This window comes from Choristoneura fumiferana, chromosome 4 (assembly GCF_025370935.1).
Source record: "Choristoneura fumiferana chromosome 4, NRCan_CFum_1, whole genome shotgun sequence".
Taxonomy (NCBI): Eukaryota; Metazoa; Arthropoda; class Insecta; order Lepidoptera; family Tortricidae; genus Choristoneura; species Choristoneura fumiferana.
Genome location: NC_133475.1, coordinates 6,000,239 through 6,022,785, shown reverse-complemented (window position 1 = coordinate 6,022,785; position 22,547 = coordinate 6,000,239). Strand labels below are relative to the sequence as shown.

The 22,547-nt window shown below is 40.3% G+C and overlaps 1 protein-coding gene across 3 annotated transcripts in view; it reads left to right on the top strand.

The window, feature by feature from the left end:
- Nucleotides 1–21,910, top strand: part of ec (ubiquitin specific peptidase echinus) — a 97,454-nt gene extending 75,544 nt beyond the window's left edge. For 2 of the 3 annotated variants that reach the window (XM_074086682.1, XM_074086684.1), the window contains 4 exons: nucleotides 16,070–16,212; nucleotides 16,821–16,977; nucleotides 17,195–17,314; nucleotides 17,444–21,910. In XM_074086682.1, coding sequence (XP_073942783.1) covers nucleotides 16,070–16,212; nucleotides 16,821–16,977; nucleotides 17,195–17,314; nucleotides 17,444–21,637 — 4,614 coding nt within the window. In that variant the 3' untranslated portion in view covers nucleotides 21,638–21,910. Of the gene's footprint in view, nucleotides 1–2,278; nucleotides 2,463–8,069; nucleotides 8,329–16,069; nucleotides 16,213–16,820; nucleotides 16,978–17,194; nucleotides 17,315–17,443 lie in introns of those variants that run through there. The other variant, XM_074086683.1, reaches the window with a different exon arrangement.
- The last annotated feature ends 637 nt before the right edge of the window (nucleotides 21,911–22,547 follow it).

Genomic DNA, 22,547 nt, shown 5'->3' with positions numbered 1-22,547 from the left:
GCGCTCTTATCGTATTCATGTAAGATACAATGTTGCCTGTTGGGTTTTAGTAAACTTTTGACATTTGTAGTGTCCGCGGCACAGATATTTAATCGCAGTGATCTAACGAGCCACTTGTTCGATGTAACCTCGAATTTGAAGATGTTACAATGAGCATTACTCTAACATGCAATACTAATGGGACAAAGAAGTAAAGGTTTTAAATGCAGTATTTACAGCTTCATTATGATTGCGGACAGACAGACAGACAGACTGTAAGGGTTCCGTTTTTGCCATTTTGGCTACGGAACCCTAAAAAGAGAGGTGGGCCTTACGCGAGGCAACAGGCAACCCTCGCGCCGGCAGCTTTCTCGCGCAAAGAATCGCAATCGCAGTTCTGCGCGGGAATGCTGCCTGCCTGCGTGACCTCTCTTTTTTAATGATTTTCTATTGTTATTTTGTACTACAAATTATTCAATAAATATAATATATTTTGGCTACGGAACCCTAAAAACAAAACTCGTAAAGCGGGAGAGGCAGAGTCTATTCAAAATAGACTTCTAGCGTTTGATAAAGTTTGCGCATCAAATTAAGTTAAGAGCTTTTTTTGAGAGATTACCCTTGAAATAAAACTGATCGCAAAGCAATATAATGTAGTAACTATTAATAGAAAAATTCAATTATTAGAATTATTTCTTTAGATTTACAAATTATATATTTTTCCTATCAATTGCAAATTATATATATATTTTAATTACATGTACCGTAGCGCTACATCGCTTAAAGTGTTTGTACAGCTGAAAGTTCAGGGTCTTTGATTGCAATTTACCCGTATGACCTTTGAATAATTGGGTCCTTTCTAGTCTTAAACTTGAAGGGAAATACCGATCATTTCTTTACTAGCTAAGACTCTATAGGTGCACTTAACTGACGAGCTCAGTTGATCATGCATGGCAGGCAGTTTTATATTACAAAACGTTACGGTGTTAGTGTTATCGTTAATATGCGAAATGAGGATGTTATGGAGTCATGTTGCAGCACCGTTGTGAAGTCTGAGACATGCATGTGTTATACCTATTTGTAAAGTAGCTACGTATATATGCAGTTGAAAATAAAGATGAACAGCATACTACGTACGTATTTCGTATTTTTTGTTACGTATTTGTTTCTTATTACTCTGAAATAGGTATAATAAAATAATCTCGACCTTTAGTAAATTTATCCACGACCAAACGTATTTTTGATCGTGACTTAAATACAACGTGTAAAGTATAGTTGTAAAAAAGGCAATTATAATTAAAAAATAAAATAAAAATAATTTAAGTATTTCAGATGCTAGATCCATATCATGTTAGTAACAGAAACAGTAGCAATAACTTACAGACTAGATGTTAGTAGGTTTTTTTTCTTTAAAAAAATAGAAACATAGTTATTAATGTGACCGCCCCATACATAATATGCCCACCCAGTACATTAGTGTAGTTTGGATGACACAGTTAACAAAATGAAAATTAAGATCATTAAACACAATTTTACACGTAACTTTACTTCCACTTAATCTCTAACTGAGTTTGACTACTTAGTAATAAATATTTAGGTACGTAGGTTAGGTAGAGCAACTATGTTAGTCTGATGAAATTAAGTAAATGTTCGTGCACCCTGGTTCAATACCCGCTTGCAATTTATCGATACTAACATTATTAGATAGGTAACCTAAAGTGAATTTTACTCAGATTATTTCGTTGAATTATGAATCGAACACCGAGCACTGCAGATTTAATTTAAGCGCTATTATTTAAGTTTTTGAGTTCACTTTGGAGTGGACCATAATCTAGACCGGCTATGGTTAGTTCACCACACTGGTTTCATTACTTACGGTACTCGCATCTCATTAACATCGAGACTGTCTGCTATTATTAGTATCCCCCATAAAGGTTAAGATTAATCAGATGGAAGCACATGATTATCAGTGATTTATATATTTTACAGTCACTAGGCAGGCATTGTTGTTTTTACCTATATCTATGTCAATATAACGTTTTAACTTTATATGACTATCGTTTTATTTGAAGATAATGTTTTCTTTAATTTTCATTAGATAATTATTAATTGAAAAGCCATCTATTATAACACCACATACAAAGCTTCAATGTTCACCTCAAGCTTTTATTATAAGTAACCGGACTCCCGCGTAAGCCTCTCGGTCGTCTCGCTCGCACGCGATCGCGCCGCCGCTGGCGCCAAAGCCTCCATGCTGCGTCTTTGTCGCACGCGCAGCCTGCCTGTCACTGCGCGATTTCTGCGCGTACACATCGACGATCTACCACCGCGGTTAGACGTTGCACTCACATGTGATATGATACAATTTATCTGACCGCGGTCTGTTGTGACAGTATTGGCAGACGCTCGCTTAACTTCAAAAAGTGTTTACTTACCATGTGTAACAGTGAAGTGTCAAAGGTTATTCGTGTTTAAAGTGAAAGGTAGTGTTTGTTTATTGGAAACTGCAGTGACATCACTGGTTGCTAACCTTGTGAGGTAGCAGCCGAATTTTTGTCTGCTCACGATTAATTTATTTAAATGTGTACGCTACTATCGCAATAGAATACGAACCACATGCTTCAGGGTCAATATTTACTTTTAGGTGCGCTTAAGCGATGTCATTGAGCATTTAATTAAATGCTAGATTACGGCGACTTAGAGCAGCTCTACCTTGTTGAACTTAATCACTACGTCGCATGTAACTTAAAAAGTGTCGTCGTTAAGTGCTGTGTTATCTAATCTCACTCAAGTTGCGTAGACTTCCGAGTCAAAGCATAACTCTTTGAACCTATTAGCCTCCCTCACATGTTTTCAGAACGGTTGGTGTAATGCGTCACTAATTACATGTCATTATTCGGTCCCATTGTTCACCCACGGCGGTGCACTTGTGGCCATGTAAACGACAGTATTTGCCAAACAAACATCCCACTCGCGCTTACTTCGTCAAGCGATCTCATTGTCCTCGTGACCGATTGCAAATTACTCCCACACAACGACAGAACGCGTTTTAGGTGACAATAATTTTCATGCAACTTGCTAAACTTGTTTTGCATTAGCACTTGCATCGTTGTTCTCCTCAGCTTTGCATGTGGCTTGAAAGGTCCGCCGAAGTTACGAACCAATTGAAAAGGATTAATTTGCAAAGTTTTGAGCGCAGAAGTCAATTCTCGGTGGCTTTCTTTAGCGTCTATTCAATATTTAACTAAACTGAGCTCTTATTATCTAACGCACTTGGAATCACAATCGTTTTCATAATTTCTTTCTATCACACAGTATTGGTTGGATGAGGGTAGGAAAAGATGGCGAATGAGATCGCAAACATTAGTATGTTAGACAATACGGCCTCTGGTAGAGACATTGTCTCTATTATTAGTACCTAATCGTTATTTCACTTTACTATTCCAAGTACCGAGTTTCGTAATGGTTTTATTACCACAGTAATTGAATTGTGGCTAGAAAAATCGATTGTGCCGTCGATAATTTCGATCAATCGCAACATCGAAATAAACATTACAATACAAGAGTTCATCACTGCATTTACGATAAGAAACAGCCTTTTACTTGTATCACGTAACAGGTTTATATCTATTGGCTTACGTAGGGTTGCGAAGGTATTGCTTAATTTTGCTGTCGACGTCGTGCCGCTGCAGTTTCTAGTACAGTCAAGTGCAAAAATATGTAACTATTCGAACCACACAAAAATATGAATACAAAATACGAGTATGTTACGTCTGAATAAGAGTCTATGGCAGGTATATTTTTGAATCTATATTTTTGCTCTCGAATAAACATAATTAGAATGCATATCTCATTCTAAAAAAGCTATCAAAGTACAGTAAATATATGCAGTCTAAATACAGTTCGATGACACACCTACCGATCCACGACCAATTTCCCAAAAATTAAATTAATGTAGTCAAGGTATGAGTATCTTCATGGAACTGAATAGTCAATATTTTATTAATCTTTCCGTCGTATGTAGTCTTATAGGTTTCCGTTTCCTTAGACATTTCACACGCAATCAATATTAAAGTAATCAGCAAACGCCACGTTCAAGCACCACATCCGTCGAATACTTGTCTTCGCCTACATTCTTACGAGTATCATTCCATGCAGTAATACAATTTTGCAATCAATTAATTATATTAAACGATAACTAAGGACCCGATAATATCCAGTGATAGTTCCACACATTGATAGCGAGCCCATAGCGTTAATGCAATGTTTAATTCCATGAATTAACGTTTCGACTTACTGCAGCAATTTGCATTGTTTCGAACGGCCGTGTCTGCATCTGTTGAAAAGGCTTCTCACATACTCGTAGTTCTTTCGACATTACATGGCCTATTGATTCCGTAAACAATTCACACTTCAGATCGTACGCAGGATGGTGTACTATTGTTAACTCTTGGTTTGCGGATGTTATGATACATTGATTAATCTTTAGATCCTAAACACCACTTAGTCAGCTTTGTATTTTAGGCAAGTTGCGCAAGCCAACCAGCAGTAGTGGGCATAGATAATTCGGTTGAGTTTTTACGTACTTCACATAACCATTTTCGTATAGTCAGTTGGCGCTATCTTTTAGATCAGAGTGAAGGCCTAAATGGTCACAGTAAGAAGTACTCGTAATTTTGTAAGCGCTTCTAAGAAAGAAATGGCCTTTTGCGGAGTTCAGTGAGGCAACGCTTGAATGACGCGTGATCCACATGAATCACGCGCGTCAGGAGCCGATTTCCAAATATCGAAATAGGAAAAGGCACACATCATGACAAGACCTCACTTAGTAACAAATGCCTTTCTAATTATAGTAATTGTAAGCTAGTTTTACTAGTGAATAGTGTTTAAAGTCGCGGGTTCACGGTGGATGCAAGCCGCTTCCAAACGAGGCAACTGGACTTCTATGGGGGAGGCCTATGTTCAACAGTAGACGTTCTACTGTTGATATGATGATAACGATTATATGTACTTAAAGTAATCTCGCGAAGTTACCCGAAAGGCGCTCAAAATTTCGTTCGTTTCAGTCAATTAATTGCGAAGAGATAAAGAGGAGACATACAGAAAGATAGGTAGACTGAGTTAGTTTCGCAGTACCAACCGAATCAACCGAGCTCGACTAAGTTATGTTTAATAATTCGAATCACTTAACTTAATACACGGTCTCTATACTACAATACTACACTACTATAAACTTTAATAATAATATTAGTAAAACGATATCAAAGTTAAGTCTAGTCAAAAATAGTGGCATTAGTCAGTTTTTAATTGTCTATTAAACTAATGCCTCTACCAAAATTTAAAGCTCTATCTGTTACGGGTGACGCGATGAAAGTGGTTATTTATTCGACAACTTTTTAAGATTCCAATTACTCCAGTTACAGTAATGTTGTCAGCTAGCGCGGACTCCGATGCTTCTGATTTTATCTAGACCGCAACCTCTCACACGAGAACCTCTCACGGCACGATTGATGCAGGTTATAGGTAATATCTGCAGATACATTTCCTATTTCATTAGACGCACAAGTTTGTTTATTAGAATTCATGTAGCGTACCATTAACACCCTTAAGTAACTGTCTGTTGTAAGTATTTATATAATTGTAAAGCTATTTTTTTGCGTCTGCATCATTTTTGTCTTCCTTAATACTAACTAGCTTACCCGGGTAATAAATACTTTTAGTCTCCAAAAAATATAGTTCGTAAAATGAAATGATAAAAACAATGCTTAGGAAAATTAAACATAGAAAAGTTACAACGTTCTAATCCTATGTATTCTACGCTATGGTCATCAATTCTCTTGATGGTAGCCACCATTACTTTTTCTATGTTTTGCTTCAGTTTAGCTTATATTTCTATACCTAAGTAGTCGTTAATTTTATCGATTATCGAACGGAAGTGCAAAAATGTTCCCAGGACCGTCGCATGCGTGGGTGCCCCGATTATTCTTAAAGCATTTTCCTTAAGAGGTCTCTACGGTCCTCGTTAGCATGCGCAGTTCCGAGAAAGGCCTCAACGGAGCTATAGGATCTCGATGACTACGTAATCGATGGAGCGAAGTCATCAACTGGTGGTTAATAAACTATTAGGTAATTGATTACTTCGTTATATTACAATAAAGTAGTTTTTGTTTCCATTAATAGGAAATCTGTGGTGTTTATTTTGAGCATCTCTTTAATAAATTAAGTAGAACGGTAGAGATTTTTTTTTATCTGTTAGGGTTCCGTACTTGAAGGGTGCAAACGAAACAAATAGTCATTTTTTTTTCTTTGAAATTCCCTCATTTTTCATGACAAGCAACTTGATTTTTTAGTCAAATGCAAAGCACAAAGCTGCCGTTAAGCTATGTACGAAAGGTTATATAAGTACATAGTAGGTAGTTGACCAGTTTTCTGTACTAACAGTACTGACAGTTTTTGTTTTTACTGCAGCTAGCGAACGTGTCTATGGAATTGCAGTAAAGACATACAATGTACTTGTATTAAGTTCTCAATTGAAGTTTGCTAGCAGTAATATCCAATAGAAGTAATAACTGAGTGGATCCAAGTTTTACGTTAGTGCGTTACGTTACGTTGCGTTAGTGGTTTATTCTAAAACTTGTCATTATAATTATTTCCTCTATAATAATAAAGAATGTAGAATGTTATCTAACCGACATTTCTTCCATTACCGTATTACTAAGAACTTCAAAAGTATCACACGGGCGCTGCCCGCCATCGACTTACACTGGCATACTTACGTGTGACTCAACGTGTGAAAGTCAATTCATAAAAATGAACGATGAGGCTGAAGCTGTTTAGTTAATTTTTTAGTTAATTTGTTAGAGTCATCTGTCAAATTTGTTTACACGTACGGTACAACCCTTGCGCCTGGAGCATTCCTCGGATGTTAACGCTCTGACTCATAGGGTGAAACACCAATAAAGTTCATGCGTCAGTCATTTGTCTTTTTCTACACTTACGTTCCATAAGTGTGGAGATATTTCATCTGTTTTTTATGTAGGAATTTAAAGGGAATAGTTTTTTATATTGTATAATATGTGCATATATAAAATATGTATACATACTTTTTATCGAGCATACTTTTTGATTAGGTAGGAGATGAGATGGGATAGGTTAGGAGGATATTTGATAGAATATTAGAAAATGTAGGTACAAAAGAAGTAATACCTTGGTGTTAAACACGTGCATAACACATTTTAGCTAAACGCACGTGCAAGCAAACATTGTCTTAAATTTTACAACCAAGCTTTACTCCAAGCAAAGTTATCACCATAGAAATATAAACAAAGGTCTGTGTCGTCGTAAAAAACGGAGATAGCGTTATCGTACAAGTGCGAGGGTGAAAGAGATAGCATATGACCCACGTGAATTACGTTAACAATAGATTACGAAAAAAAGTTTACCTGGAAGGTAGCTTGGGCCGCCGCCCGCGCCAGTTGCCTCCAAAGCCTTCGACGCGACGATCGTGTATATATCTTATATTTTTACATGTTTTATTAACTAATAACGGAAACTCATTAATAGTTATTTGTGTTGACTTAATGAGCGCCTAATTAACGATTACGTGCATAACAGTTGTGTGTGGTGGTGAGTTTAGATTAGACCACCTGTTGTTTGACAGTGTCTCGCGCCAAAAACTTGAAGACAGTTTTGTGAAAATATGAGAAAGCGCCCTTAGCAAGTTTTATTCTATTTATTTTAAACTGATACGAGTTTCTACAAGGTGTATTCAAGCTATCGTGTAACAGATTAATTAATAGCCATTAGTGCAATTTAATTGATCCTTAAATGACTTGTAGAGAACAGTTGCGTTGCGATATTATAAACACCTGTTGCTTTCTTAGAAACTGATGAGTTTCATTAAATATATTAAGCTGAATGGACGTTATGTGAAACGCACCTAGTGTCTTGCATTATCGTGAAAAACAAATAAGCGTTCTTAATGTTAATAAAAATAGTTAAACGTACCAATACCAATGTACCGCATTAGAATGTGCGTGGTTCGTATTCTATACCCGGCATACACATGTACTATAAAGTACTTTACATAGGTATCCGTCGATTGAATGTTAATGCGATGTGTAGCGCAAAATGATCAAGTTCCGATACAAGCGTAAGGAGTCCAGCGATGGGGGCACGGCGATCCAGAAGCAGAAGATAGAAGGGTTGAGGGATCGAGAGCTGCTGCCGCCTAAGGACATGGTGGTGGTTGGGTCCTTGCCAAGGCATAACACCCTGCCGAGGCTGAAGACGAGGAGATCGTCTCCGGAGCTGGTGCCGATCAGTCAGACTACCATAGCGCTATTTAGAGTAAGTATTTGATAAGTTTAATGGTGTTTTTAATGTGTAGTGAGAACGGAGCTATAGGCGCTTACCTAAAATGTGTGTACCTACTACTATTACTAGGCATACTACTAGTACTACTATTAGCCATACTATACAACATACATAGCATTGTACTATATACCATTGAAGAAATATATAGTATGCAAAGATATCATAATATGGTAAATATTATTTTGGTTAGTATTCCATGCATGTGTGGTTTGACAGCGCCAATTTTTATTTTACACTAGTTTTTATTTTTATTAAATATTGAACATCACTACTTACCCCTTTTTTAATTAAATCTTCAGAGTCAAAATACCACGCACAGGACTTATCACGCTAACACACACGAGTAATATTTACCTCGTCGTTTCGGCAACATTACAGTGGCCGTGGTCACGAGTAGACTCGTGTGTGTTAGCGTGATAAGTCCTGTGCGTGGTATTTTGACTATGAGTGAAAATCACTAAAGTTTAAATAGGACATTATAAATCTTCAGAGTATTATATTTTTTATACTTTGAGCTGGAAATACCTACTCTATTTATCCAAGTAATAGTTGGCAACCCTAGGACATATACGTATATGTACTTGACACAATATAGGTACCACTACCATGACCATGACAATACGGAACATAACCTTGGCAATTAATATCACAAGACTATCAAATCAAAACAATAATAGGTACTCTTTAAAGAAAGATCTCTTAACTATCGAAAAAAATGCGAAATGTTTTTACAACAATAACAACACTGCTTGCACTGTTGTGTTTCGGCGTGGAGAGTAAGACAGCCGGTGAAATTACTGGCACTTGAGGTATCCCATCTTAGGCCTCTAGGTTGGCAACGCATCTGCAATCCCCCTGGTGTTGCAGGTGTCTATGGGCGGTGATGATCTCTTATCATCAGGAGACCCACTTGCTCGTTTTCCATCCAGTTGAATAAAAAAAAAACATACTTACATAGGTAAGCCTCTATTAACAAGAAATTTGACTATATATTTCATATATAAATATATTCTTACTTAAATGGCTATGATAGCCGCTAAGTAGTTTTTGCACATCCCACGTCTTGCTTATGCAAAAGACATCAACGCATTCGAACTTTGCATAAATTTGCAGGAGTCGTTACTTCATTATCTTCCTTGTGTTGTGACTATCTTAATGCCTATTTATATTCCAAGAACATCTAGTTATTCCACATTTGTATAGCTCTACTCCTACAGTCCTACACTCCTAGGACCGGTTTTGTATTCAATTACCTTATTACATTTCTTAACAGTAACGTCAATTTACCTAAAGCGCGTTATTATTTGTTTAGAGAAGAGTACTTAATTTTAACACTGTTCTAATAGACCTTAAATGAAGATTTAAACAACTAAACAATTACTACCCTAACTTATTTTTTTTATTTTTTGTCATCATTGTCAGCCGAGAAAACATTCACTAGATTCATCGGCCTCCCCTAAAGATACCTATTCCCTCTTTCTATCAATAAGCAACGCTGATCAAGTCATCAATTCAGTCATTGGATACCTTCAATATTTACAGCAGTTATTAGTCGCCTCTTATATCAAAAACCTTTTTACCCGAATACCCTTTCACCCCTATAGATATTTAATTTCTTATTCTTAACCATGGTATAAAATGAACTATTATATACTTAGTTCTTCTATTTGAAAAACAAGTGAAGAATACTTGTGATGTATGGCGAGTTCTGACCCCCCCAAAGGCTATTGTGCCGAGGCCTGCAAAGGCAATTTGTCCCGAGAATACTAACGAAACAACCACTTGGGTATGCGCGGGCGCAGATGGCCTCCTCCGGTACGAGCAGGGTTGCCAACTGACTAAACTATACATGATAATGTTACTACCTACATAAAAATAATATGAAAAAAACACATTGAGATAAACTTGACCTATAAGTAGTGATACAATAAATCCAATTTTTCTGGAGAAAAATGAACTTATTCGTTATTCAATAGCACTGAGATAATATTATTATGATTGGTAAAGCTTTTCCCGAGACTCTACTAAGAGAGAAAGTTGGCGTAAAGTTGGTAATACTTAAGTTCCTGCGGGAATAAAAACATGCAAATTAGAAAAGATTTTCCTTTTTCCAAAATAAATACAAGGCTTAGTTATAAGACTATAAAAAATAAGACTTTTTTTAATTTGACACTTTTTAACCCCGGGTTAGCATTCGGAGTTAGTTACTTGCAATACTTGGCATAAAAAGTTGTCAACCCTAAGCAAGACAACGCCGACTGAATCGTCTATTGTTCCAAAAGGAAATTTTTGTGGCGACGATTATTTATTATGCGTGTCATTTATATTCATGATTGAGCTTAGCCGAGCTTTGTTCGCGTATTGATGAGCTTCTGTAAGCTTTCAGGTAAGAAGAATAGGACAAAGTATACAAGCGTCTCTTTTACTTGAGTTTAATGGATGCTTGTCATATTAACACTCTTATCAAGTACTTACTACTATGTGATGTAATTGTACTATTAGGATGGGATTTGCTTAATTTTAATTCGCTAAATAAATACACGATAGTCTTAGTTGAATATTGTTCTCTTTTTAAAGGCATTTTGTATAATTTCGTCAGCGTATTTTTTTTTTCAATTTACTATCGACTCTTGTTACAGTGCCGTAGCTTGGGTATCAGCAGCCCGGGAAGGAATAAAATTTTGCCGCCCTCTTGTTTAGGTATCCTTAACTATAGAAGACGTCAATACATCATTGTACCATTCAATTATAGAAAGGGGATTCCCCGATTTCGTCACAGTATAAGTAATGGATAATGCTCATTTTAAACAGTCCGAATCGTATAGGTGCGACAAAATTGTGAAATACAGTATTATTATCTAAACGTTATTCAGTATTATTTATTATGGAATTTGGCCACCCCCTCAAAATATTAATACTTGTAATTAAGTCATTAGCAATAAAGGAGGCAGTAGGGTATCATTTATTGGGCTTTGGCATGAAAAACTTGCTGTTTTGGTTCATCTATACATACATGCATTTCCCTGCTGGCGTGCTACACTCACCTCTATCTATCAGCATTGGTATCAAAAATACCTGTTAAAAAACAAAAGTCCATCTTTATAAAACTTTTGGATCTCGGGGTCGAAGGCAGGAGCTGACTCAAGACCATAAAGTATGGCGTAATCTGGTGTTGGAGGCCAAGACCCCCTTTGGTCACTGCGCCCTGATAGTAAGTAAGTAAATATCCCAATAAAACTATCTCTCAAAGCCTAGCCTACTTCCAACACCCTGTGAGTAACCTCAGCTCACCGCAACAGGTCATGGCATGGGAGCCGGCGCGCTCCCACACAACAATGGCCGTCGGTTCACACCCGCTCCGCAAACGTCTGTGTGTGATGCATTAGTTCCGGGTTCTTATCATTATCAGCCAGTCAGCATAAAAGGCAACGAAGTCACTGTCCTCTAGACTATATAGGTTCATCTCGCGAAGTCTGTTAAACGTCGAGTGTGTCTTCATTCAGAAACGCCTGAATCGGTCAACTATCTGAATTTACTCGTTTGTCAGTGTTGCCAATCTAAGCTCAGAAAAAATAGCAGTTTGACTTACGTAGCTGTTGTTTAGAGCGATCCCATCGATCCAATCCGATTCGGATCCGATCTGATCCCGTGAAAATACGGTCCGGAGTAGTTGTGGAACTATTTGTATGGTTCCGTCATCCGATTTCTCTTCGATCTAGTGCATACTCGTAGACTGGTTTCTTTAATCCGAATTGTAAAGAGCAATTAAATCCGATCGGTCGGTGTTTACTCTACACAGAGCAGTTTATCAAAGTCTTATACCTATGTATTGCGGTAGTCTCGTCTATTGATGTACTAGTTTAGTCATTAATCTGATCAATGTCAGTCATAATATAGGCAAAAGAGGCTTTTCGAAGGCCCCGTAAGATCACAGTGAGGATCTTCCGGCGGACGCAGCTTGCGTGCCTTCCGCTAGTCGCAGGCGCACCGTGCACAGTTCAACGCAAAAACACTCGAATTTATCTTAAAGTGGCAACACTAATGAGCAGAACGAAAACGGTTTATTTGCAAGCTTAAATAATTAACTTAATGTTCGTGACTCTATTTAATCTTTATGATAACCTTTTAATTTCGAGGCAGATGGTTTGACAGTCGTTCTGAATGTATTGCACCTTTTTCTTAGTTTTTTAAAGCTACTTGGTTTCACCATGCATTCCCTTCCTTGCCATTTTTTATGATGTGGGTATATCTATCTATCTAATTACGGGGATCTCGGAAACGGCTCCAACGATTTTGGTGAAATTTAGTATGTGGGGGTTTTCGGGGATGACAAATCGACCTAGCTTGGTCTTATCTCAAGGATAACTCTTATTTAAGAGTTTTAGCCTAAGCAAACCTCGGTCGCCAAGGTAAAAAAAAATTGAACTATTTATTTATTTTTATAACAACTGCATTATTAACATAAGTTATTGTACTTTATGCATCCAGCCTTATTTAAGGAAATTGAGGGCATGTCATCCATCATATCCACTAACGAGTTCCCTCGTTACCACTGTGGGACGCCACGGGAACTTGAAGTGGGATGCCCTGGGATAGGGCTCCTCACGTCGATGCCTTGCAATGCAGGCTCGTCTCCTTGCCCTCCTCTGCTGGTGGCTGATTATATAAAGAGACTTACTTCTCATAGCCACCGAAGCAACCCACGTTAACGGCCGGCCGATCGGCCAGTTGCACTTATGTGCCCTCACGTTGGCTCTCCTGCCCTCATATCCTATTCCGAAGAGAGCGGTACCGAGGGCATGATCACTTCCGTCCGAATGAGGCTCACCTTTTCTTGCCGAGGTCGTATGAGCAGTTACTTCGCTTAGTTACTTAAATAACACCTTTCAATGAACTTGATTATCAGCTTATCCAAGTCAATCCTATAAGGTCATCAAAGCGCATGCGACCGTGCTTATACTTCCGCTAATACAACAACTACGCGTTTGCGACGATCATTACCAGCAAGTTCGCTAACACGTGGCTCTATAGTTCTCGACTCTTTTTACGAGCTTTAAATATATTAAACTTCACTTCGCATATTTGCTCTTTCCAATTTTGCTATTTAAAATTTGCAAAGTGTTTTTTGATCCATCACTTCCAATTATAGGATTGATATGAAATTTGGTAGGTATAATACAAATATCTTCATACTGTACATAAGCAGAGCTCCGATGATATACATTAATCAGACTACTAATTGATACTATATCAAAAATATTTTTTTACCTACTATTAAATACATACTAGCCTGAGCCTAGAAGACATTTAAGTATTTAGTTATTTAAATTCCAAGTGAATATTTCAGTTTTACTTTTTTGAACAATGCTATGCTGCGCTGCACTGCGACACAATCTTCGCCTATACATAATATTGCTTGGCTTAACGTCGGTAACCCTACATACATCTTTTAAGCTTTCACACACATAACATTATTGGCAGAGTTGGTAGATGTGCTCGGTTAAGCAAAATTGATAGGCGGAGAAAACTTCATACGATTGCGTGGATGCATGTTAGTTTATTAATTTTTTTTTTCGAATAAGGTAGGTAGTGAACTTACTGAAATTTTATGGGAACCGTAAAAGTAAATAAAAAAACTGGTACCCGAATAAACTCAAATGAATATGAGTTTTGGTAAATTATTTGTCAAAATTACCGCGTTACAGTATTTCACAAAAAAGTTGAACCTAGCTACTGATGTCTTGTATTAGCCCAGACTTTGCGGTTTAAGTTTGAAAGTGTTTCAAACCAAAAATATTACGAAAAGCGTTAAAACAAGACAGCCGTCGGAACATCAACCATCATCGCAGGTCACGGTACATTTGTGACCCGCGGCTGCTTCGTCCGTGCCGTACCGGTTTCGCCTCACCTTAAGAAGGCTACATAGCCAGTTACAACCTTATATTACCACGCTTTTAAACCTCTTTTAACTTTACACACGCTGGAACCAAAACTTTCTTCACGAGGGCCAGTTGCCATCGTATTTTTCTTCAAACAGCCGAATCAATAAACATATTTCCGGTACCAATTTGCGTGGATTTAACTGTTAATGCGATTTACATATTTTTGCGATTTTAAAGGCTTTGTTTGCTTGAAACTGGTTCTTGGAGAGAATCCTGATGAAGTAAACTAAGAAACGTTGTATTTATTGGTCTCTGAAGCCTCGGATTTGATATTTTTTTATTTATAGCGACATTTGGAAATGGAGACAGTATCTGGACAGCAGACTACGCTCGACCATAATATCGTGTTACAACTAAACCATACTAATAGCCTTTACCTGCGGTTTTGTTCGGCGTGAATCATAGAGTTCTCATGGAAATCCTAAAAATTTGAAAATGGTTTTCGTCCGTCCGTGCCAAATTTCATGTATCTAGATTTAACGGTGGAGATTTCACATTTTTAGAATGTGTATAACATTACCGTAGGAGTTTCGCGATATCAAATTTTATCGCATATCAAATTTCAGCGTGAAAAAGCAACATACACACACACTAACGAACTTTTGCATTCATAATACCTATTCATCATCATCATAGTCAGCCGAAAGACGTTTACTGTTGAACTAGGGCCTACCTATTATAGTAACGCCACAATGAACCGCAACTTGCCACCAGCGCCACCTGTATCCACCGGTTCGATTCGTCGTTTATAAAATTACTTAGTAGGGTTGAAGCAAGTTTTTTATTATAAGAGGGAGCCAAACGAGCATGCTCGTTATCTGATGGGAAATGATCACCTCCATCCATCAGTACTCGTACCAAAAAGTCAGGGATCATTGGTTTGTTGCCGGCCTTTAAAGAAAGTATAAGCCCTTTTCGTGACAGCCCCAATGTCATAGTTGTTTCTGAAACAATGCTGATGGAAGCTGATTTCACATTTCACTATACAGTCGAGGAAATTTGATCACGTACTCGTACCAGGGTGAAATCTTTGTGCTATTGTAATGTCATGTTTGACATCCCATACGTTTGCCAAAGGAATTTTATCGAAATTGATTGTGAAAAAGTTCTAGCCTAGTACGTGATTTAGCTTCCTCGACTATACCTACGTGGCAGGAAGTACTGAAGAAAACGTACAGTGGTAAGCTGCCATTCATCGAGATGGTGAGGATTCAATTTAGACTTACGGCAGCGAAGTTAGGTACTTTGCAGAAGTCCCTATAACCAATGAACTGGAATAGAGTCAAAATCAAAGTCAAAATATCTTTATTCAATTTAGGCTATAACAAGCACTTATGAATGTCAAAAATAATCTACCACCGGTTCGGAAAAACCTCTGTTGAGAAGAATCCGGCAAGAAACTCAACAAGGTATTTTGTTTTAAATCGATTTACAATATTATTAAATGATATCTATACATCACAAGTATTTAACACAACTTTATTTTTAACACAGTATGACAGTAGGTTCGCTATTTGAAGGGATTGCTAATGCGGATTGGAATTATTTCCAAATTAATATAATCATAAACTTTATAATACGCCTTAGATATTAATATCTTCTTGCCAGTCTGTAAGATGGAACTTTAGGCTTCCCTGTGTTTCTAGTAGCCTTTGGCTTATCAACGTTAGTGGGAAAATCACATACTTATGTTCTTCCTAACATACATGATTATTTCAAAAACATAAAGATAGATAAGAAAGATAAACTTACCCCTGTTTCTTTTGTCGCAGGAGTTGTTCGCGCAGCTGCAATGGTCCGCAGAGCGTGCGCCCGCGGCGGACAGCCTGCGCCGCGCGCTGGGCGGCGGCGGCGCGCGCTTCCAGCTCGGCTGCATGGCTGATGCCAGCGAGTGCTTCGAGCATTTGCTGCTCAGGTAAGTTAAAGGAATACAGACCGACTGACTGACTAAGTAGAAATTTAGCCATCATATTGCTATGAGTGCCATTGAGGTGCAGATTTTGAAAGTGGAAGCTTATTTCTTTCAGAGGGGGTGAAAACGCAGGTCCAGGTCAAAAGTCCATAAGTTATGCACACTAAGAAATCTTTTCTTTATGGGGGAAATAGCTCCTAGTGACACATATACAAATGGACAAAGTAACGTAAAAAAGTATTGCCCATTTCTGTCAAACTTTTGTTAAGAAATTGTAATTTAAATACAATAAATAACAATTGCGTCATTTCAAAAAAACAATTAAAAATAGAACTACCTAAATCTAACTTATTCTAAGCCCAAAAACCTATATTTACACACATATCACTCAGATCGCTTATATTGGGCAGGGTGTTCATAAGGCTTGCTTTTCCTTGTTGTATGGTAATGCCAATACGTTGAACCAGCCCTATATGGCCACCTATGGACGAAATAGCTTCTTGTAAAAAAATGCAGCTTCGGGTCCAAGAGTTTTAGCAGCAAAAGCCGCAAATATAGCTGTCTGCCAGATTCGCCAGAACTTAATTGATATTTAAAATGTTCGTCCTCAGGGTTCACGCACACGTGGCGGCGTGCGCGGACCGGCGGGACGACGACGCGTGCCGCGCGCCGCACTGCGTGCCGCACCGCAAGTTCGCCATGATGCTGGTCGAGCAAAGCGTCTGTGGCGCTTGTCAGGCCACTTCGGAACCACTGCCCTTCACCCAGGTAACAATATATTACAAATGAAATTTTCTGTATGCACCTGTTACTCTTTTACACTTAATCATCATCAATGATAATGTTTTCCTGACGCCCTTCGCCGAAGACATGATAGGGCTTGTAGTAGCAACTAAGTACTACGCGTCGAAAAATGCGCCATAACTTGCTGTTGCCTATATTTTGAGTTTTTGCAACATAACTAAACTAATGTTTTTTTTAACAGATGGTGCATTACGTGTCAGCGACGGCACTAACGGCACAGGCAGCATTGGGCGAGCACGGAGACAGCTTCGGCTTGCTGCTCAGAAAGGCCGGCGGCATGGGCGACATCAGAGATTGTCCCGTAAGTATCTGGATCTGGATCAGTCATTAAAATTGTATAATTAGGATCTTTTTAATAAAGTTACTAGTTTATTGCGGCCCAAATTACTTCTAGGTGACTAATGAAACTGTTTTCTGTTTTTTTTTTTAGAATGCCTGTGGTGCGAAAATACAAATATGTCGAACTTTGATGAACCGTCCCGAGGTGGTGTCGATCGGCATGGTGTGGGATTCGGAGCGTCCCTCAGCCGAGCACGTGGCAGCCGTGTACGCCGCGCTCGGCACCGAGCTGCGCCCCACCGACGCCTTCCACGCCTGCGTCGACCGCGCCTGGGCCGCGCGTGCCACGCACCGTCTCGTCGGCCTTGTCACCTACTACGGCAAACACTATTCGACCTTCTTCTTCCATAGCAAACTCCGTCTATGGATCTATTTTGACGACGCTGATGTCAAAGAAATAGGACCCGAGTGGTCGCACGTCGTCGATAAGTGCCGCAGAGGACGATTCCAACCGCTACTTCTACTATACGCGGCGGTAGATGGAACGCCGTGCGATACCCGCCATGCCCCTAAAGATGTAGTGCCATTCCCTGCGCCGGAGCCGCGACGCGCCGTCACACCAGCCCCTGAACGAAACAGTGCTGGCTTTGCGCGGCGAGCGGTCACACCGGGACCTGATAACGAGTCGGATTACGTCAGCCGAAAAGCCGTAGAGAACATGCTTGAAGTGCAAGCTAGTAGAAGAGCTCAGTTAGCCCGCAGTCTCAGCACGGGGTCAGCCTCCGATACCCAGGAGCGACCTCGAGCGAGACGAGACTCTGGAAACTGGAGTGGCGACCGCAACAGTGCGTCGTCTGCTTCGTCGTCCACTGCAGAAAGTCCATACATGTACTCCCGGGGCCGCGGGCCCGGCAGTATACCCAGTAGCCCCACACGCAAAGGAGAATTATCTAGTGGAGGCTCGTGTGATGCAGGCTACGACTCTTACTCATTATCATCGACGGATAGTCTTCCTTTACAGCAAGGACTTCGCCATAACTTACAGCTGGCACAAATTCCCGAGTTGACTACTCGAGGCGACTGTGAGGCTTTGTGCTTGGAGGCTGACAGATTACTAGAAAAGTCTCGTCATGCCGAAGACGCAGCCGATTACGAAACTGCGCTCGTACTATGCGATGCTGCTGCGTCTAAGGCGCGAGCCGCGATGGATGCTCCGTACAATAACCCTCATACGATGACGTTCGCTCGCATGAAGCACAACACTTGCGTCATGCGTGCTCGAAGCCTGCAGCGACGGATGGCCGGGATGACCAGAGTCACAGAAGTCCCACAAGCTGCTCCAATTCGAAATACCAAGGGAGGGCTTGAGAGTACATTAACGCCTATAGAAATCTATGCTACTTTACCCAAGAAGAAAGGTTCGTCTAAGAAATCTCCTAAATGTATAGACGATGACCTGGATAATCCTCCGCGTGAGCGGCCGCCCAGACACAAGTCACGAGATGAGGAAAAGGGTCGGGAAAAGAGATCTAGAAGTGAAGATCGTGGTCGAGCGAAAAAAGAAATCACAGTTGCAACGGAGAAAAAAGAAGAACCCGTTGAAGACAAGAAGGCAAACAAAAAGCAACATAAAATTAGACGAAAACTGTTAATGGGTGGATTGATAAGACGGAAAAACCGGTCCATGCCTGATCTCACCGAGGGCGCTGATGGTAACAGTGAAGCTGCGAGCAAAGAAAAGCGCGTGTCTTCCATCGATGATGGAGACGTTGGCAGGAAAAAGACAGACGATAAATCGAACTTGAGTGGTTATTTGTCTGAAGGGCATTTAGAATACTCAGCAGCTAGTGGCACCAATCCCAACCTTGAGAGGAGTAAGTTGATGCGAAAGAGTTTCCACGGCAGTGCCGGCAAGATGTTGACCGCGGCCAAAGTGCCACCGCCGCCCCCGCTGCGAACCACTTCACAGCTTAGCGGGCCTAAGTTCGAGTCCGAAGTGATTGAGCACATCATGCCGCCTAGGCCACCACAACCAGTACCGATGGCGGGCCGTGGAGAATATCCTTATCCTCACGATAATGAAGAAGATGGTGGCTTCTCAGAGCAATACGGAGACGAGCCTCAGTCATTGCCTTTCCTACCTTCGTACGACGGGAATCCTCATTATAACAGACTTGAGGATTCTCCTTCACAAAACTTCCACACAGTTGTGACAAAAGCTATGATTCATCAAGAGCAAAGCCCGATCAAGAGAGATGCTATGGCACCTGTGCAGCCGTCACGGCCTAACATGCAAAACCTTAGTCATGCGTTCGATAATGGAGTCGATGTGGTGGACTGCGCGCTTCCCATGCGGAGGTCACCTCAAATGTTTGAGCTGCCGCCCTATCCCAGCCCCATGAACTCTGTCAACCACTCAAGACAACCCAGTGAAGAGTTTCCACCACCTCCGCCTCCAATTGACTTAACGCCCCTCCAGGATGAGCTGAACAGCATTCAACAGTCGAATGGGAGCATCACACAAACTGACAGTGACAGAGATGTGCCTAAAGGATCTCTATTAGCTCAATTACAGGAGAAAAGAAATCAGATCCTGAGAAATGAAGAATGCTTATCTAAAATGAACCAAGTCGAAACGAATAATAACAGCAGTGCTGATATTTGGCTCAAAGAATTACAGGCTAAACAAGCAGCGCTCAAATTAAAAAGGTCTGGTTCCATTGAGGGCCAGCTATCTAGCCCTAATGAAGTAGTTTCATCAAATAACAATAATGTAAGAAATATTGCATCTAGATTTGAGAATAACGCACAAAGTTCTCCTGATGGAGAAAGATCTCACATAGGATTTGTAGGAATGAGTGCCAACAGAGATGTTATTAACTGCTCTAATCTGTCAAATGCTGGTTTATACAACCGACGAGCGTCAGCTTCTTCCATAGACCCTAAACAAATGGACAATGACTACAGCGAGCAAAATTCAAGCAACGGCATGTACAGTGACCGTTCGAAACCCAAGAAGAAATCCGTATCATTTTGCGATCAGGTCATTTTAGTCGCCACTGCTGAAGATCAAGAAGACGATAGCTATATTCCTAATCCTATTCTAGAACGGGTGTTAAAATCTGCCATGAATAAGCCTGAGCTAACAACGATGCCATTACAGACGGAGAAACCGTCACTGCAGCGGACAGAGTCATTTGACAGCCAGTCGTCCCGGTCCACAATATCGTCTCTATCACAAAACTCTTTTGTTCCCAATGATAATGCGCACGCGGACTACGTTAGAGCACAAAACGGTTATCCACCATACCAAGTGGCGCAAACCAGGCAGCAGCAACAGTACAATACTCAGAAGAGCACACCGGTATATCGAACCAGCTCACCAGTACAGCAAACTCAATCTCAAAACTCGGCTAACCAAATCTACCAATCACTGCAAAACAACTCAACGCAGAACACTACAAGTCCGATACCATACAGTCAACCGCCGGCAGTCTACGCAAACCATAACAACTCGAGCCCACCGAACTTTAGCCAAAATCCAGCGAACAGACTGACGCCGACCGCCCACAACCCCGCTTACGCGACCAAGCACAACCCGCACTTATCACGGAACGTTCCCAACACGTACCCGCACCCACCGACCCACCAGAACCAACCACCGAATAACGCTTATTACCATAGACTCCCACATTCCACCACCCCCACGCCTGGCTACAACACGAATCGCCAGTTTCCCGCTCAAAGCAATCCCTCGCCGTACCAAAGTGTGCCCACCAATTCGCCTGCTTACCAGAGCTACCACAACCCACCGACAAGCTACGCTAGCTCCGAGTATTCTAGTCGATATCCGCAAAATAGTACAAATACAAACCACTACAGCGCGCAGTCACCATATCAACGCGTTCCACCGCCGCACGGCGACACTGCCGACAGCTATAATTATCAAAAAACTAACCACTACCCTGATAACACGAATCAGAATCGTTCAGAAGTCCGCCATTACGCTAATACGCAGCAGCAAAGACCTATGTATAACGTGGACAACGCGCCAGCTACCGACATGGGGCAGTTCCAGTATACTCAAAATTACAATCCTTATCAGCACTTGCCGCCGCCAAAACATCTGCAGAAAAAGTCTGTATCCTTTGAGCCGGGAACAAAGGGCGGCACCGAGTCACCTGTCCCTTCGCAAATGAATGGAAATGCGTATGGAGAGAATCAAACTAACCCCCTTGTAGGACAGAAGTCGGTATGCAATTTGTGCCGTAAGAAACATGTCAACCCCCCGTCAATGTACTGCCCTGACTGCGACTTTTACATGTCGAGATTTAAACCCCGATAGTAGTATCAAAAATTATTCTGTACATATAAACTTACATGAAATTAAAACGAATTTTAATAAATATAACTCATAAATAAAATGTAAACTAAATATCAACGAATGCTAGAATTTTATAAAATAAGATTATGACTGATCTCACTCGAGAATATGAAATCCGTAATTATAACTAGATTAAACTGAGCTACTTCATTTTGATTAGTATGTTAATATAAATATTTTAAATACAAAAGTGTATTTTTGTTACGAGAAATTAAAAATTCATGAAAATAAACAATTTCATAGCTTAAAACTGCAGTTTTCTTTGTTTACCTACTTATAGGTAACTACCTATATACCTGTATAAGTAAAATAACTTTTTGACCACACTTGCTCGTAGACAGTGTAGTAACATGCAGGCTACCTGGCTTGCAACCCCCCAAATAAAACCCTCGCCTCGACCTTAATGTGCTTGTCATTCACCGTACTAATACTGCTGCGCGCGCTGCTGTGGGAGCGCGCGCACGTCAGGCACATGCTGCGGAGGGGGAGGGCGGCGGGGAGCTGGCACTGCCAAGAAAGAGCGCAGTCAGCGGTATCGGCAAATGTTGAAAAAAATATTAGTTTTTCTTTTACAAATATACAATTCTACTCGCAAATGTGATGAAAAACATTGTATGTCGCACGGGCGGTACTAGAATTAGGAACATCGACTCATTAAAGCCCTCTTCGACTTCGGGCTTCTAATAGACTCTCGTTCGTATTTTTTTTTTATTCAACTGGATTGCAAACGAGCAAGTGGGTCTCCTGATGATAAGAGATCACCACCGCCCATAGACACCTGCAACACCAGGGGGATTGCAGATGCGTTGCCAACCTAGAGGCCAGTAAATTCATCGGCTGTCTTACTCTCCACGCCGAAAAACAACAGTGC